The following is an 18,730-nucleotide window of genomic DNA, read 5'->3' on the forward strand; positions in this document are numbered from 1 at the left end:
CACAAGTGAATTGAGCCAGCAGAGAGTACAGAACCAGAGGAAAATAGGTGCTAGAAATAAACAGGGTTTTGAAAGGCCTCATTGAAGCTGTTAGGATGGATAGATGAATGGATGGATGGATGGATGGATGGATGGGTGGATGGATGGGTGGGAGGATGGGTAGTTGGGTGTGTGGGTGAATGGATGGATGGGTGGAAGAAGAAAGGAAGCTAGAACATAGCATGTGTACTTAGCTGAAAACATGTTTACAAACCTGCCTTCATCTCACACAGACCCCTTCACCAGGCTTTGCACACCCACATGCCTTCTGTGACCCATAGGTGAGCAATACCAGCCAGGCTGGTAACCACAGTGATGAGCCAAAGGGGGCATCAATTGAGCTGATTACTGCCCCATAACTACAAGGACCCAGCATTGCCGAATATGATTTTTTAAGGAAATTCCCCAAATCCAATTTCCAAATGTTGTTCAGGCCAAAGCAGCCACATCTGTAGGTCATGCCTGGCCCCCAGGGTATCTGGGCACAAAGTTGATTACATACCCTGATTTCCATCACTTCCTGCCTTCTGTGTATGGAATGTAAAAAGAGACAAGGCCCACCGGCCACGCTCCAGCCCACACTGCCACAAGTCTGAGGCTCGCTGCTGGGTGTGACCTACAACCAGGCATTGTGGGAATTGTCTATCCTCCGTGTTGAATCTGAGATCCTGTCAGTACAAGAAAGGACTTGGACAGTGAGGATTTCATTCTCTAAGTCAAGCCTGCATGTCAACCATCTTCTCACCTGGAGAAAAGGTAGTTTCCAGCTCAAGCCAACCTCTGTGCAGTTGTGAGTGGCAGCTGGGGATCCTCTTAATGAGTCTAAGAGCAAAGACTATTATCCCTCCAGGATAAAATTGGAATGATTTTCACTAAAAAAAGAATAAAAATAAGAATAAAGAAAAAGAAGGAAAGAAAGAAGGAAGGAAGAAAGAAAGGAAGAAAGAAATAAGGAGAAAGAAAGAAAGATTTTGGAGAAAGGTCTGTGTTTCTTCTCTGCCCACCTGCCTCCTTTTTCCTAACTATGGAAATTTTCATGGAGCAATTTTCAGTTGAACTTCCACATGCAGGGAGTGCAGCCCAGCTCTTCAGCACCTCTCCTTCCCTCACCGCCTGCCTTGAGGTTAAGATCCAGGACTTGAAAAACAACATCCTCTACCCTGTTCTTGTCGCTTAGACACTTCGGACTTTCCCCCAAGGCCAGTGAATGCGACTTCCTCCATCCAGTGTGTCTTATGGGGTTGCTTTTCTCAGCATTCAGCGTGGCCAATGGCTAAGCTAGTTACCAGATCCCCATTCTGCTTCATACGATTTCGTCAATAGAGTTGGCTGATTGACCAGATGAGGATGAGACTTCTGGAGAAGTCTGATCAATTGCTTAATGATTGGGCCGTATCGACCAGGAATGGTTAATAGAGTTCCACAAGTCAACATTTCCCGGGGCTTCTGAGAAAAGCGTATCATTTGCAAAAGTGATGGAGAATTTAAGTTCCCCCAAGGAACCCGGGCCAGCCATTGGCAAGATGAACAGAGGCAGTAATGTCTTCTGTCTGGACCCTGGAGAATGTGTGTCAGCTTTTCCTCACAGCTGTGTAGAAACGATTTGTGTGATGTTAACACCGAAATCCACACAGCCACTGAGAAATCACATTATCCTCGTGTTCTTACCGGACGTTCTCTCCTGAGGATTTCTAGGCAACCAGCTATGAAGGTTACCCAGTGGCTCTGGTTAGTCTTCCTTTTTTGAACATAAATTGGGAAAGAAGTTAATATTGTTCTTGTTTTTAAAAATTCACAGTGTTCATGGAAATAGAAATTTCCCAAAAGCTTATCACTAATGCTGAGTATCCACAGCACTTGGGGCGGTCAGTGCAGACCTGACCACAGCCTTGGCAGGGATTCCAGATGCTCCTCTCCTTTCTATGGAGAAGGAAAAAAAAAAACAAAAAAACAAAGCACAGATATCTTTCAGTTTGTAGGGAGAAAACTAGACCTAAAACTGTTCATAATGCATAAACTTCTTTCTAACCCCCTTATATCATCTCTGTTTGATCATCATGTTTGACTCCACACATTCTTATCAATTGCAAAATGAGTCTGGTTAAGTTCAGAGCTTTTCTAATTTTAATAATGAAGGCTGCTGTGTGTCTAGAATGATTTAAAGGAGGCCCATACTGTTAAAGGAGGCCCTGTACTGTTCTAAACCCCCCTCCTACCTAAACTGGGTCCCAGGAGCTGGTGCAAAAGCTCTCCATGGAGAGGAGGCAAGGCAGCCTGAGTCTGACCCCTTCCCTCACCTGCAGGTGTCTTCAGGAGCCTGGGCCCCACCTGCTCTTTCAGTCTCCTAGGGGCCAGCCTGTGCCAGATGCTGTGGGGACCCATAGCCCACAGTGTGTATGAGAAAAGGATAAGTGCCCAGTTAGCTTTCCTGCAAGAACTGCCCCCACGCAGTGAAAACAGTGCAGAGAAAGTAAGTGAAAGCCATCAGGCCAGGAGTTAGCTTCAAGGAGAAGGTTCGTGTTGGGCTTGAGCATTGGACAGCAGTAGGGAAGACACAGGTGTGGAAAAGGCTCCTCTGGGCTGCAAAAAAATGCACAGAGCCCATCAGGCAGGAAGGGCAAGGTAGAAGGTATCTGGAAGGGGCCAGAGGGGGTGAGAATCTTAGACCCTCCACAGAGAGGAGATAGCAAAGGGAGCATAGGGCAACCGAGGTGCAGTTTGGAGTGGGGAGAGCCTGAACTAGAAACAGACTCTGAGGATGTGCCTTCAAGCTGCCTGTCAGTGGCCCTCCCACTTGCCCTGAGCCTCCCCTCCCCACTCTGAGCATGCAGATAAGGGACACCCAGAAGCTCTGCAACCCACAGCCAGTTCGGGAAGGGAGTTGACCATGGCTTTGCAGTCCCCGCACCGCTGAAGCAGTGAGTGTAGGAAATGCTCAGCGGGCTGCACCGCCATTAAGGTTGGCGCTGTCCTTCCCACGAAGGATGGAAAAAGAAATACGATGCAAGCCCATTTCATTTTCTTCCATAATGGGATTGAATTGGCCTACTTTGAATAAAAAACATTGGCACCTGCTGGAAGGAATCAGGTCCAGACTGCCTGCCATTTGGGATGCTTTTGCCCACCTGAGAGAGTCTTGTCTGCCTAGGGTTTGTGAACTAGGATTCTCAGCAACCTTCAACCACAACAAATTGGGTTCTGAAATTCTCAGTGAACAAACCTCACCCCAGCTTTATACATGCATTTTGTTTGGTTTGGTCACCGAGCACATGGATTTTTAGCAAGTAGATTATAATGTCTGCATATGAAAATTTTCCCCTAAAAAGTATAGCCCCCTGCACATTGCAGAAAATAGAAATCCAAATAGCTTTCATCCTAGGCTGATGCTCAAATCCAGGAATTTAGAAAAACAAGTCTTCAAGCCACACAGCCATTGGCCTGAGGGGCAGCTGGCACGTTTGAAAGGCACCATGTTCTGTGATGGGAGACTATTACTTTATTTCTGAGGAAATACTGGACTAGAGGGTAACTAAGAATTTTTATAAAATTGTTACACAGCCCCATTTTCTGTACAAGTCAATTTCCTAAAATGTTACTTTGCCCAGGTCCAGAGAGAGGGAGGGATGGACAGGCAGAGCACAGGGGATTTTTTAGGACAGTGAAACTCTCCCACATGACACTGCAGTGGTGGATGGTAGGGTATATAGTGCATTTGTCAAACCCATAGAATGTTTGTCACATGACAAATGAACCCCAGTGTAAACTATGGACCTTAGTTCCAAATAATGTATCAGTATTGGTTCATCAATTGTAACAAATGTGCTTTACTAATAATGCAAGGTGGGGATGGGAGGAAACGTATGGGAACTCCGTATTTCTGCTCTATTTTTTTCTGTACACCTAAATCTGCTCTAAAAATAAAATATATTAATTAAAAAGTTAATTTATCAGAAGGAAACAAGTTTCGGGGGGAACATGGAAGTGAATTACCGACAGGGATACAGCTACTTGGGGATGCTGTGAATGGTAAATAACCAAGGACCATCACCCAGAGTGTGGTTCCTCATCACAGTGCTTGCTGTGAGGTCATTTGGTGAGCCCCTTAAAAATCACCACCAAATTAAGCAGTTTTTGTAAGAACTGGGGAAGAACTTGCAAATGAGATTCTTCTCTGGGTAGATTTTTCAGTCCATTTTTTCCCTCCTTACCAAAGGGACCAATTCCTTTCACCACTCACTATCTAAAACACCTTGTCTCTAATGCCTGCCCTACAAAAACAGCAGCTACTTCATCTAACAATGGAGATGTTGCTAATTATCCACCCACTCAAGAGCCTGACCTGAATCCTTTAAACAGAGCAGACCGAGGGCATCTCGGAAACTGCAGATTATCTGCTAGTCATTTTCTTCCTAAATCCTGTTCAGTGCCACACGCTGTCTGATCAGAGTTGCCGTTGGAATATGTGACCTTCTAGTGGGACTTCTGTTTAGGGACTGACTGAGTCTGAACTCCTTCTTGTTTTACCCCTGGCTAAGGGTTTTATGCATATTTAGCCTGATCCGTGTGGCAGGCTGTGAGCAATCTGGTGTTGCAGACAGGTGTGAAGAAGCTCTCTAGGTGGGGTGGGAGCCTACACACTGCTCCCAGTGATGCACCAGCTCTCCCTGCTGTGAGAGCCTTAGCATTCCATGACCCTGGTGTAAGTTGCCCCTAGGGGCCGCCACTGAAGCTGCAATAAAATTGAGAAGGAGCCTTTGGAAGTCAATTTACTCGTTTGGCTTCCAGGGTATTGTGAGAGAGAGAGAGAGAGAGAGAGAGAGAGAGAGAGAGAAAACAAGTGGGAGATGGGCAGAGAGCAAGAGGGAGAGAGAGAATCCCAAGCTCTCTCTCTTGCACTGTCAGGCTCTTGTACTGTCAGCACAGAGCCTGATGAGGGGGCTCAGTTTCACGAACTGTGAGATCATGACCTGAGCCCAAGTCAAGAGTTGGACACTCAGCCAACTAAGCCACCCAGGCACCCCTGAATAGAGTTCTACAAACCTTTCTCTTTTGTATGTAAAAATGGCTGTCACAGATGAAATCCAGGAATATGGGTAACAAATAGTTTGCTACAGAGATTGTTACCTTCTGGAAGAGGGTCTCAAAATGTTTTCCCATAGGAGACAATGTTAGGAAGTGTTAAAGAAATACGATTTCAGGTCTCTCAGATCTTTGGTTTCCAAACTGTTCAGTGTATTTTGATGAGAATAGAGGTGGTCAAATACCTAGGTGCTGTTACTGCTGGACACTGCTGTGAGAGGCATGGAGAGTTTCAAAGACAGCAAAAGAAATAATTTGCAAAAACATCCAACTTCTTCTTCATGCCCCCCTCCCCCACCCCCTACCCTAATCCTCCACCCCTGCCAAGCACTCTACAGATGGGCTCAGCAACTATCTTTTCAGAGGATTAAGGGTCACTTGCTTCTCCAGCCATCTGTGTTCAGCTTTGTGGACAGAGGCTGCGGGAATGTGGGTGTTAGATGGTGGGCCAGGGCCCAGGCTGGGCAGGCTGTGACCTTAGGGAAGTGGGGTTCCCCCACAATTCCCTCTGTGAAGCCAACAATGAGGAGGGCCAAGTAGTGAAGACTGCCTGAACCGTACCTGGGCTGTGGGAACAGGGCCATGCAGGAACCAGGAAAGCAGAGAGAGGATGTACCACCTAGAAGGATGTGGTTGTAGGCCCTGGAACCAAGAGGGAGGGCACTCCTGATGGTACTGTGGAAACACACAGGGGGCATCTCAGCAACTGGGGAAAGGAAGCCACAGATTTAAAAGGGCCCACTGGGGGGCGCCTGGGTGGCTCAGTCAGTTAAGACTCCGTTTTCCGGTTAGGTCATAATCTCAGTCTGTGGGTTTGAGCCCATTATCTGGCACTGTGCTGACAAGCTCAGAGCCTGGAGCCTGTTTTGGATTCTGTGACTCCCTCCCTCTCTACCCCTCTCCTGCTCATGCTTGCTCGCTCTCTCTCTCTCTCCCTCTCTCTCTCTCAAAAATAAAAAAATAAACATTAAAAATATTTTTAAAAGAGCCCACTGGTTCCTAACTTAAGAATTATGATAGTTTCAAAATTTGCACAGCCACAATTCCCTGAAGCTTTTCTAGAAGCTGTTTTGATCTAAGAGGCAGGGACCATCCTAGCAAAGCCATGCTTCAGTGTCTGGACATAGGCTGTAATTGATGTTTTGGTCCAAGAAGCTACTCTCTGAGGAGATGTGTCAAAACATCACCCCAAGGTGCTCATCCTTGCCAAGGTGGCCAGCCCTGCACCAGTGCCTTTGCTTAAGGACTTAGATGGATGTTGGATGTTGGCCAGGGTTTGTAGGGGCCCAGAAACCCAGCCAGAATGCCTATCAATTTGGCTCCATTCACTAAGAATTAGGTGGCCTTGAGTAATTTCAGAGGCGAGCAGTCCTCTGACATTTCCTCAAAGTGCCCACCTGACACCCTCAGCCTTGCTTGCTGCGGGGCTTAGCAAGATCATCCTGGAGCTCTGGTTTCACATACAGCTTTCCCAGTCTTCCCAGTGATGCTCTTTTTCATAATGCTTCCTGTCTTGGGGCATTTTGCAGAGTTCTGTCACCAATTTATTTAGCAGAACTTTATTCTATGTTAATGAAAGACCAATCCGAGCCAGGCAGAAAGAATGTACACAGTGCAATGTACATTCATTCATTTGTGAAGATTCATAAGATGCCTTTCGCATGCAAGTGCTGAACTGGATGGCCATGGAGCGATTACAGTGGTCCCCCTTTCCCCGCTGGAAATATCTCCAAGACCCCCAGTAGATGCCAGAAACCGTGGTTAGTCCTGAGCCCTATATGTTTTCTTCAGTGCATACACACCTACGATAAAGTTTAATTTGCAAATTAGGTACTTTAATAGATTAGCAACAATAACATAATAGAACAGTTATAGTCATACACTTAATGAAAGTTATATGAATGTGGTCTCTGTCAAAACACCTTATCACACAGTACTCACCCTTCCTCTTGTGATGACGTGAGCTGATAAACTGCCCACATGATGAGACGAAGTGAGGTGAATGACATAGGCACTATGATGTAGTGTGAGGCTACTACTGACCTTCTGACAGTATGTCAGGAGGAGGGTCACCTGCTCCAGAGTACGGTTGACTGCGGGTGACTGAAATGCAGAAAGTGAAATCATGGAGACAGAGGACTGCTGTACACAACAGCTCTGACTGGGCTGCTGCCTCCAGGAGCATCTTTCCCACCCATCGCCTTCCTGACCTCACCTCCCTACCAATCCCTGCTCTTATCTCCACTCTGCCTCACAGAGTGCTCTTAGCACACTCCTGGCTCCAGGTGTTCACATCTGCTGTTCCCTCTCTCTGGAGGGCTCTTCCCCCAGATCTCCACATGGCTCTCTCTTCCTGCCCTCAAGCCTTTCCTCCCTGAGCTTTTCTTTGGCCTCCCCTATCCTTGCCTGCCTTGTGTTTTCTCCTAAGCAGTTCTCATCATCCAACAGGCCTTATGTTTACTTATTTATCACTTGAATATAAGCTTCACAGTGGCAGGGATGATGGTCTATTTTGGTCCTTGCTGTTTCCCCTGTGCCCAGAATACTGCTGGGTGCATAATAGATGTTCCATAAATATTAGTGGAATTCATAGTTGAATGGAAAATAGGTAATTAAGCATGAAACTAGGTCATATTCTGGTCAAGCAAATAGGTGATAGGTAATAAGTGATATAGCTGAGTGCCATGCTGATTGTAGCACAGACTCTTATCATTATACTTGTCCTTTAAGGCCTCAGTCGTCCCTGGGTCTCGTCACTTCCTTCCCTAAGAATTAACTTCAGGTCTGGGAAAACAGAAGGTGCTCGTCTGCACGTGGGCACCAGGTTTTTCTTCCCTGGTGCACACACATGGCATCCATTAGCAGTAATGGGAACAACAAACTCACATCCAGAGAACAGTGAAACCCACGTGATCAACGTGTCTCCAGCGTGAAAGAAGTGATGTTTCCCATCCCAAGACACTTAGCATTAAAATAAAATCAGAGCTAAAGTAACAGTAAATGGTCTTGGTTCTCCAAGAATGCATCACAAAGCATTTACTCCAATGGTTTTCAGTGAAAAGTTAGCCAATATAAACACCGAAAGAGCTGCTCTCCTAAAAGATGTTCAATTAAGCATCAGTGCAATTGTATGGAGACTATGTTGCAACACCACCGAGGTGGCCTGTTTTTCTGGTCATTATTAATCCAGAAACCTTAATGATGAACAACATTTGTGTTATTGTCTACCCAAATGTAATTTGTTTATGCAGCAGTTCAGTTAATCCTGCAATCTGTTTTTCTCAAATGAGGGCAGATAATGGAGACACCGTTCTTTACAAGTCTTCAGGCTTTTAAATTCTGATAAAATCAGGATTCTTCACTGGGTCTTGCCCCAGCTCTGAATTAAACCACTTTAAATGTAATTATGGAACCTGGCCTTACATCAGGAACATCCATTTAAAAAATTGATTGGCCAGGCTGTTCCACGAGGCATTTTATGAGCAAACGCTTGCGAAGGGGCCAGAACTGTAATTTATAAAGGCAAAAAGCAGGTAAATACTTTATTAGTGGTAATGAGAGCGTTTCCAGCTAACTGAATCTTTTCTTTCCTCACTAGCTACTTCATGGAGCCATGGTGCATGGCCCTGTTTCACGATCGTTTTATTGATCTAAGGAAAGAGTTACGCCAGATCTTGACCTCCAAGGAGGTAAGAGTGATTAATAGATATGTGAGTTATTCCTTGCAGATTAAAAGCACTTTGTAGTTGTTGGTCATTTAGACTTTTCTCTACATTCCCCCTTTTGGTTTTATTTACAACTGTACTTCTTATAAACAAGATTTGGAGTATGTGAACATAGACAGTGATATTTCAGGAAAAGTGGATTATTTAAATCCTTTTATGAGAGGCAGATTTCTTTTTCCTTTTTACAAGTAACTGTATTTTCATGATCAGTTAACAGGGATGTTGACTGGGAACCGGATCTGAGTTTTTTCGACTTGCTCTCAAGAATGAACATTGCATGCCTTTAGTTTCTGCCCTATTGCCCACCATTTGCTAGATATTTGTGTGTCTGTGTGTTATTATAAAAATGTAAAGGGAAGGTGTAAGATGCCCAGACACACCCCTTTTATAACCCAAACTACTGTCTCAAAGTGATAGGGAATTAACTGGAAGGTTACATTTCCCAAAGACTCCATGCTCAGCAAGAAATTTGACTCTGCAGTGTAAGTAGTGAAATATTCGTGAAGCTTTAAATTCTTTCTTGCAACACTAGACTCCTTAATGAAGCTGTGGAGAGTTAGTGTCTGTGCTCACAAAGTAGTCAGATATCCATCGCAGACTCTCCCTTGCTCCACTCAGATAAGGGCTGGCCCCAGTGGGCACAGCTTACTTTTCCACCATGTTTTAGTGTCTAAAAGGGCAAGTACTGCGTCTCTGTTATCACTTCCACTTGAGAGCACCTGTGACCCTCAAAGGTTCCTGTGGTGTGGGCTCCATATTGGGCAGCATAGATACAGATCACACACTGAGTCCGTACTGCCTGCACCGCCTTGCTTAACCATGACACTATTGTCATGTTCTTGACTTTACCAATGAGGAGGCTGGAGCCAAGAGACTTTAAAGGCCCCTGCCATGGGTTACACAGCTAGTCTCTGGCCAGCAAGCTTCAAACTCAAGGATGTCTCACTCCAAAGTCAGGAACATAGGCACTGAGCCATACAGACTAAACTGTGTGGCTTGGTACCTTCTCTTCATTTCTCGTCCCCTTCCCAGTTTTATTCTTGGGATCCAAGATGGGAAGATTAAATAATCTTACTAATCTGAAGTAGATTCAGATTGGGAAAGATAGGTTTAAAATATTAACCAAACTAGGGGTGCCTGGGTGGCTCAGTTGGTTGAGCGTCCGACTTCAGCTCAGGTCATGATCTCACAGTTTGTGAGTTCGAGCCCCACATCAGGCTCTGTGCTGACAGCTCAGAGCCTGGAGCCTGCTTTGGATTCTGTGTCTCTCTGTCTCTCTGCCCCTCCCCCACTTGTGCTCTGTCTCTCTGTGTCTCTCAAAAATAAATAAAAATGTTAAACAATTTAAAAATATATATAAACCAAACTCAGTTGTCTTTAGGATCCACATAGATAGGAACAAGGCAAGTAAATGTACATGAGGGAGGCACAGGGGACTGTAACTATGCAAAGGTCATCCATGCTAAAGGCACTCAAATTTGGATATATATATGTATATATAGAGCTACGGGTCAGACGGGTCCCTGCACTTCATCCTAAAACTGTGAGGGAGTCAGCTGAGGTTGAAATATGAACCTGAGTTGTAAGCCTGGTGATGACTGAATTTCACTTAACTCCTTAGAGCCCTCTCTTCCTCTCAAAATGTAATCTGCAGCTCATTACTGCACCATAGTAAACACTCATTAGTTTTCTAGTTAACCCATCAAAATTCTGTGCCTAAATCCTTCCAAACCCCAGAATCAAGCTCCTCAGTTAATATTTTACACAGAGCCAAGGGGTTTTAGGTGCCATGCTTAAAAGGGAAGCTTTCCTCTCACCCTTCCAAGTTCACTACCAAACCCAACAACAATCGCTTTTCATGGCCCTCACTGAGATACCCTCAACCTTTTATCCATGGAGAGACATTTGCTCTGGGTCAGTTTGCTATGCATGAAATCAGCATAGACAATAGGCCCTTTCAGTAGATCAGAAGTGGCCATGAACACTTGTGGAAGACACAGTAAGGACTTCCCCACCATCTTGTGGCTTTTCTAGATTCCCATAAAGTGAAACCTCTGGAAGGGATCTTGCTCTGCTTTCTGCATTTACATGTGTCAAGTGGGAAAGGCCACAGGAAGAGGTGCTGCATGCAGTAGTGTCTGCCTCTAGCTCAGATCCTTGTAGAACAGGGACTACCTGTTCCCAACTCAGTGAGCTGTGGGAGGAGTGAAGGAGGGGATATGTGCAAGTACACAGCACAGAAAAATGGCTTCCAGTAAGTGCCAGCCCCCACAGGTAATGGTGGTGGGGACAGGCAGACAGTGGAAGTGGTGCTCATATAAGCAGATATGCAGGAGTTCATTTGAGAGCCTGATAATAGGAAAATAAAGAGGATAGCCTTCACTAGAGAATGATGGTAATTCCTTTTCTCAAATATTGAGATTAAGTAGCCCATTTCATTTTACTTTCCAGATTGTCTATAGGAAAGTACAGCAGTCCAGTCCCATTGACTATGATATCCTATAGCTCAGCATATCAGTTTTCCTCTACTTCCACATGGAGAGAAAGGAATAAAAGACTATTATTTATGACTGTTATTGTAAGTCATCTCAAATCTATGTATCACTTATTTTAAAAACAAACCCATTGTAAGATTTCACGAGTCTTGCATGGAAGTAAAGAGGAACAGATTATAAATCCACTGACACTGTGTTTAGCTTAACCAAAGAGTCACTGACCAAAATGAAAATTTATATAGTCAAGATTATTCTTCAAAAATGTAACAATTATAAAGATATATGCACCAAGCAACAAAACCCCTATATATATATGTGTATATATATATATATATATATATATATATATATGTGTGTGTATATATATATATATGTATATATATATATATACACATGAGGCAAAAGTTGATAGAATTAAAGGAAGAGATGGTTCTAAAATAAGAGCTGGGGAATTCAATATTTCACTTTCAGTAATGGATAGAACAACCAGGTAAGGAAATAGGGGACTTGAACAACAGGATTTCAGTACCCCACTTACAGCAATGGACAGATCAGCTAATCAGAAAATCAACAAGAAAACAATGGCTTTGAATGACACACTGGACCAGATGGACTTAACAGATATATTCAGAACATTTCATCCTAAAGCAGCAGAATATACGCTCTTCTCCATGGAACGTTCTCCAGAATAGACCACATACTGGAACACAAATCAGCCCTCAACAAGTACAAAAAGATTGAGATCATACCGTGCATATTTTCAGACCATAATGCTGTGAAACTCGAAATCAACCACCAGAAAAAAATTTAGAAAGATAACAAATACTTGGAGACTGAGGAACATCCTACTAAAGAATGAATGGGCTAACCAAGCAGTTAAAGAGGAAACTACAAAGTATATGGAAGCCAATGAAAATGGCCACAACCCAAAACCTCTGGGACACAGCAAAGGCGGTGATAAGAGGAAAATATATAGCAATCCAGGCCTCCCTAAAGAAGGAGGAAAGGTCTCAAATACACAGCCTAACCTTACGCCTTAAAGAGCGGGAAAAAGAACAGCAAATAAAACCCAAAACCAGCAGAAGACAGGAAATAAGATTAGAGCAGAAAATGCTATCAAAACCAAAAAAACCAGTAGAACAGATCAATGAAACCGGAAGCTGGTTTTTTGAAAGAATTAAAAAAATTGATAAACCACTAGCCAGTTCGATCAAAAAGAAAAAGGAAAGGACCTTAATAAAATCAAGAATGAAAGAGGAGAGATCACAACCAACACACCAGAAATAAAAACAATAATAAGAGAATATTATGAGCAATTATATGCCAAAAAAATGGGCAATCTGGAAGAAATGGACAAATTCCTAGAAACATATACACTACCAAAACTGAAACAGGAAGAAATAGAACATTTGAACAGATCCATAACCAGTAAAGAAATCGAATTAGTATTCAAAAAATCTCCCAAAAAAACAAGAGTCCAGGACCAGATGGCTTCCCAGGGGAATTCTACCAAACATTTAAGGAAGAGTTAACACCTATTCTCTTAAAACTGTTCCAAAAAATAGAAATGGAAGGAAAACTTCCAAACTGTTTCTATGAAGCCAGCATTACCTTGGTTCCAAAACCAGACAAAGACGCCACTAAAAAAGGAGAACTATAGACCAGTTTCCCTGATGAACATGGATGCAAAAATCCTCAACAAGCTATTAGCCAACCGGATTCAACAATACATTAAAAAAATTATTCACCATGACCAAGTGGGATTTATACCTGGGATGCAGAGCTGGTTCAATATCTGCAAAACAATCAATGTGATCCATCACATCAATAAAAGAAAGGACAAGAACCCTATGATCCTCTCAATAGATGCAGAGAAAGCATTTGACAAAACACAACATCCTTTCTTGGTAAAAACCCTCGAGAAAGTAGGAATAGAAGGATCATACCTCAAGATCATAAAAGCCATATACAAAAGACCCAACACTAATATCATCCTCAATGGGGAAAAACTGAGAGCTTTTCCCCTAAGGTCAGGAACAAGACAGGGATGTCCACTCTCACCACTGTTATTCAACATAGTATTGGCAGTCTTAGCCTCAGCAATCAGACAACACAAAGAAATAAAAGGCATCCAAGTCGGCCAGGAGGAGGTCAAACTTTCACTCTTTGCAGATGACATGATACTCTATATGGAAAACCCTAAAGATTCCACCAAAAAACTGCTAGAACTGATTCATGAATTCAGCAAAATTTCAGGATATAAAATCAATGCACAGAAATCAGTTACATTCTTATACACCAACAAGGAAGAGACAGAAAGAGAAATCAAGGAATTGATCCCATATACAATTGCACCAAAAACCATAAAATACCTAGGAATAAATCTAACCAAAGAGGTGAAAAATCTATACACTGAAAACTATAGAAAGCTTATGAAAGAAATTGAAGACACACACACACACACACACACACACACACACACACACACAGAAAAAGATTCCATGCTCCTGGATAGGAAGAACAACTATTGCTAAAATGTCAATACTACCCAAAGCAATCTACATATTCAGTGCAATCCCTATCAAAATAACACCAGCATTCTTCACAGAGCTAGAACAAACAATCCTAAAATTTGTATGGAACCAGAAAAGACCCCGAATAGCCAAAGCAATCTGGAAAAAGAAAACCAAAGCAAGAGGCATCACAATTCCAGACTTCACGCTGTATTACAAAGCTATAATCATCAAGACAGTATAGTACTGGCACAAGAACAGACACTCAGATCAATGGCACAGAATAGAGAACCCAGAAATGGACCCACAAATGTATGGCCAACTAATATTTGACAAAGCAGGAAAGAATATCCAGTGAAATAAAGACAGTCTCTTCAGCAAGTGGTGCTGGGAAAACTGGACAGCGACATGCAGAAAAATGAACCTGGACCACTTTATTACACCAGGCACAAAAATAAACTCAAAATGGATGAAAGACCTAAATGTAAGATAGGGAGCCATCAAGATCCTCGAGGAGAAAGGAAGCAAAAACCTCTTTGATCTTGGCCGCAGCAACTTCTTACTCAACACGTCTCCAGAGGCAAGAGAAAAAAGCAAAAATGAACTATTGGGACCTCATCAAAATAAAAAGCTTCTGCACAGTGAAGGAAACAGTCAGAAAAACTAAAAGGCAACTGATGGAATGGGAGAAGATATTTGCAAATGACATATCAGATAAAGGGTTAGTATCCAAAATCTTTAAAGAACTTCTCAAACTCAACATCCAAAAAACAAATAATCCAGTGAAGAAATGGGCAAAAGACATGAATTGACACTTCCCCAAAGAAGACATCCAAATGGCCAACAGACACATGAAAAAATGCTCAACATCACTCATCATCAGGGAAATACAAATCAAAACCACAATGAGATACCACCTCACACCTGTCAGAATGGCTAACATTAACAACTCGGGCAACAACAGATGTTGGTGAGGATGCGGAGAAAGAGGATCTCTTTTGCGTTGTTGGTGGGAATGCAAGCTGGCACAACCACTCTGGAAAACAGTATGGAGGTTCCTCAAAAAACTAAAAATAGAACTACCCTATGACCCAGCAATTGCACTACTAGGCATTTATCCAAGGGATACAGGTATGCTGTTTCGAAGGGACACATGCACCCCCATGTTTATAGCAACACTATCAACAATAGCCAAGGTATGGAAAGAGCCCAAATGTCCACCGATGGATGAATGGATAAAGAAGATGTCATGTATTTATACACAATGGAGTATTACTCGGCAATCAAAAAGAATGAAATCTTGCCATTTACAACTACATGGATGGAACTAGAGGGTATTATGCTAAGCGGAATTAGTCAGAGAAAGACAAATACCATATGACTTCACTCATATGAGGACTTTAAGACACAGAACAGATGAACATAAGGAAAGGGAAGCAAAAGTAATATAAAAACAGGGAGGGGAATAAAACATAAGAGACTCTTAAATATGGAGAACAGAGGGTTACTGGAGGGGTTGTGGGAGGGGGGATGGGCTAAATGGGTAAGGGGCATTAAGGAATCTACCCCTGAAATCTTTGTTGCACTATATGCTAACTAGCTTGGATGTAAATTTTTAAAAAATTAAAATAAAAAAATGTTTTAAGAAAAACTTTTCCATTTACAATAACATCCAAAAGAATAAAATACTTGGGAATAAATTTAAGTGGGCGGTGTAAGATTTGTATACTGAAAACCTCAAAACATTTCTGAAAGAAGCTAAAGCAGACCTAAATAAATGGAAAGCCATTTGTGTTCATGGACTGGAGACTGAATATAATTAAGATGGCAGCACTCCCCAAAGCCATGTACAAATTTAATGTAATCCTATCAAAATCCCAATGGCATCTTCTGCAGAAATGGAGAAATTCATAGGAAAATGCAAGAGACTCTAAATAGCCAAAACAATCTTGAGAATAAAATATAGTTGAATGACTTACACTTTGCAGCTTGAGAACTTACTACAGATCAGCAGTAACCAGGACAGCATGGTACTTGCATAAGGATAGATCCAGAGATCAATGGAATAAAATTGATAATCCAGAAGTAAAAAACATTTACATGGAAAGATTTATGTCATTCATCATTAGGGAAATGCATAGCAGAACTACAATGAGATACTACTTCACACCCACTAGAGTGGCTATAGTAGAAAGAAAAAAAAAAGTAACAAGTATTGGCAATAGATGGTCACACTGAAGGGGAGCTGATCACACTGAGGGATAGATGGTCACATGGGGAAAGATGGTTACCCTGAGGTGGAGCTGGTCACACTGAGAAGGGAGATGGTCACATGGGGGAAGACGGTCACACTGAGGGGCAGATGGTCACATGGGAGGGAGATGGTCATACAGAGAGGACACACTGTGAGAGGCAAATGCACAAAAATCTGTTTACAGTCTAGAGCGGTATTTGTCTTAGGTAAACTTAAAAGCTCCATTTTGTGATTTTACAGTATTTACCGCACTGTCAGAACAGCACCATACACCATTCTACAATTTTTGTAAAGTTGTTTTTGTTTGCTACGATTCTCCTGAAAAACTAAGGAAGAAAGAACACACCTTGTGTGTGTTGTGGAAGATATGTTGGGGACATGCTGGCAGCACCTCTAATATTTCATCCTGGGCATCAGGTGCCTTTTTCTGTCACTGTTTCGTTGAGCTGATTTAAATCCGAAGTCCAGTGAGCCTCACTGACTGTTCTCTCAAGTGATGTGTGTGTAATCTCCAGGACTTCTGTCAGTGTCTCACTGACAGAACCAAATAATTCTGTTACGCTTCCATATAGTTTGAACCTGTTTTCCCATCTGTAAAATTCTGACTGTTAATAAATTAATGATCTGCAAGTCGCCTACTTTTTTTCTGTTGAAAATAAAAATTATTGGAAGTTCAAGGAAATATAGTACCAAAGTCCCCGTGAGTCTGCTGTTAGGGTCATTTGGAATTATTGTGGTATTCAGAACGTACACAGCTCAAACCTTAGTGGAGTGCATTGTAGAACAACTTCCTATCGATGGGCAGATACGTGATGGAGCAAATAGGGTAAACCTCAACCGTAGAATCTAGCCATGTGTGTGTGCTGGTGCTAAATGTACAATTCAGCCAACTTGCCTCTATGTTTGAGTATTTTTATAATAAAATGTTGGAAAATTCCCTACTATATTTTAGATATGCACGGCATGTGATTATCAACATTAAATAACTTTATTCTCTCTGAGCCTTGTCTTTAAAGATGTCAACAAAATTTGAATTTACATATATACATATATAACACCCAGTGCTCATCCCAACAAGTGCCCTCCTTAATGCCCATCACCCGTTTAGCCCATCCCCACACCCACCACCCCTCCAGCAACCCCCAGTTTGTTCTCTGTATTTAAGAGTCTCTTATGGTTTGCCTCCCTCTCTCTTTTTATATTATAAAATCCTATTTCTTGAGAGAGGACTATAACCATGTAAAGTAAACCATCTAGAAGTTTTCATGTAAAAATGCTTAATCACTTCCTTTCTTATTTTTAAAACAAGTGTGATCTGCAGATAACTTTTATCTGAATATTAAGAACTTAAAGTTACTATTCTTGCTGAACCTTGAGGACATTATTCCAAGTCAAGTAAGCCAGCCTCAAGAAGACAAATAGTATTTGATCCCACTTACATGAAGTACCCAGAGTAGTCAGAATCACAGATAGAAAGTAGAACGGTGGCTGCAAGGGGCTGGTGGAGGCAGAATGGGGAGTTAGTGTTTAATGAATACAGAGTTTCAGTTTGGGAGAATGAGAAAGTCCTGAACATGGATAGGGGATGGCTGCCCAACAATGTGGATGTCCTCATTAAAACAGGAGCGCCTGGGTGGTTCAGTCGGTTAAGCGGCCAACTTCAGCTCAGGTCATGATCTCACAGTTTGTGAGTTCTAGCCCCATGTCAGGCTCTGTGCTGACAGCTCAGAGGCTGCAGCCTGCTTCAGATTCTGTGTCTCCCTCTCTGTCCCTCTCCCATTCACCCTCTGTCTCTCTGTCTCTCTCAAATATAAATAAATATTTTAAAAGTTTTAAATGGTTGAAACAGTAAATCTTATGTATATTTTGCCATGATTAAAAATAATTTTTGAAAAGTTAGGGGACAAGAACAAGCACCCTTGAGAAGGTGATCACTCTTTTTCATTTTAGTGAAACTGCCCTCTTATTGTCCAAGTAATTTCCATATCTGGCCACTTCCTCTATTTTCCAGGAGGAAGACCTTCCTTCCATAGAACAGTTAGCCCATCAGATAGAAGATGAAGAAATTAACCTGAAGGAGAAGCCCAGGAAATACCTCAAAAGAGTTTTCCAGGAAACTATCTACAAGGGGCTGGTGGAGAAGAGCATCCTTGACTACCTGCAGTATAATCACTACCACCTGCCCATGTATGCGTGGCCAGGCATCATTTAGTGCGTGCCCATACCCTCCACTTTGTTTTCACACATGTAGTTTCTGGAAGTGCTGAGTATAAATGGGAAACCTCTCTGAAACCTGGCTTTACAACCAAGCTTATGCCTGTAGTTTTCTATGGTTCCAGTAGGTGGCGCACGGCCATGGGTCTCTATTCTGGAAGTTTTTGAACACCAGGCATGTTCCAGGGCAGAATAATCCATTTCAGCAATAAAATGGGATGTACTGTATTAAACTTGTCTTTATGTTGGGTGTGATTCTGATATATTTCCTGAAGTGCCCTGCTGCCGTTAGTTCTTCACCTGTTTACCCAGTAATACTCCTGGGCAATAAAAAAGAAAAGCATGTGCCCAGAATGGACAATAGGCAAAACTGATGATGAGAAATTAGCTCTATAATCCAACATCACAAGA

The 18,730-nt window shown here is 42.5% G+C and overlaps 1 protein-coding gene across 1 annotated transcript in view; it reads left to right on the top strand.

Annotated features, from left to right (window-relative positions):
• CFAP61 (cilia and flagella associated protein 61) overlaps positions 1–18,317 on the top strand; it is a 270,944-nt gene extending 252,627 nt beyond the window's left edge. Inside the window, exons 25-26 of the mRNA XM_047067515.1 lie at positions 8,717–8,807; positions 18,117–18,317. Of these exons, the coding sequence (XP_046923471.1) occupies positions 8,717–8,807; positions 18,117–18,317 (292 nt within the window). The remainder of the gene's footprint in view (positions 1–8,716; positions 8,808–18,116) is intronic.
• The last annotated feature ends 413 nt before the right edge of the window (positions 18,318–18,730 follow it).

The sequence above is a fragment of the Lynx rufus genome, unplaced genomic scaffold (assembly GCF_022079265.1).
Source record: "Lynx rufus isolate CCGP_SWC_20201006 ecotype Redwood Valley unplaced genomic scaffold, mLynRuf1.p SCAF_8, whole genome shotgun sequence".
NCBI lineage: Eukaryota > Metazoa > Chordata > Mammalia > Carnivora > Felidae > Lynx > Lynx rufus.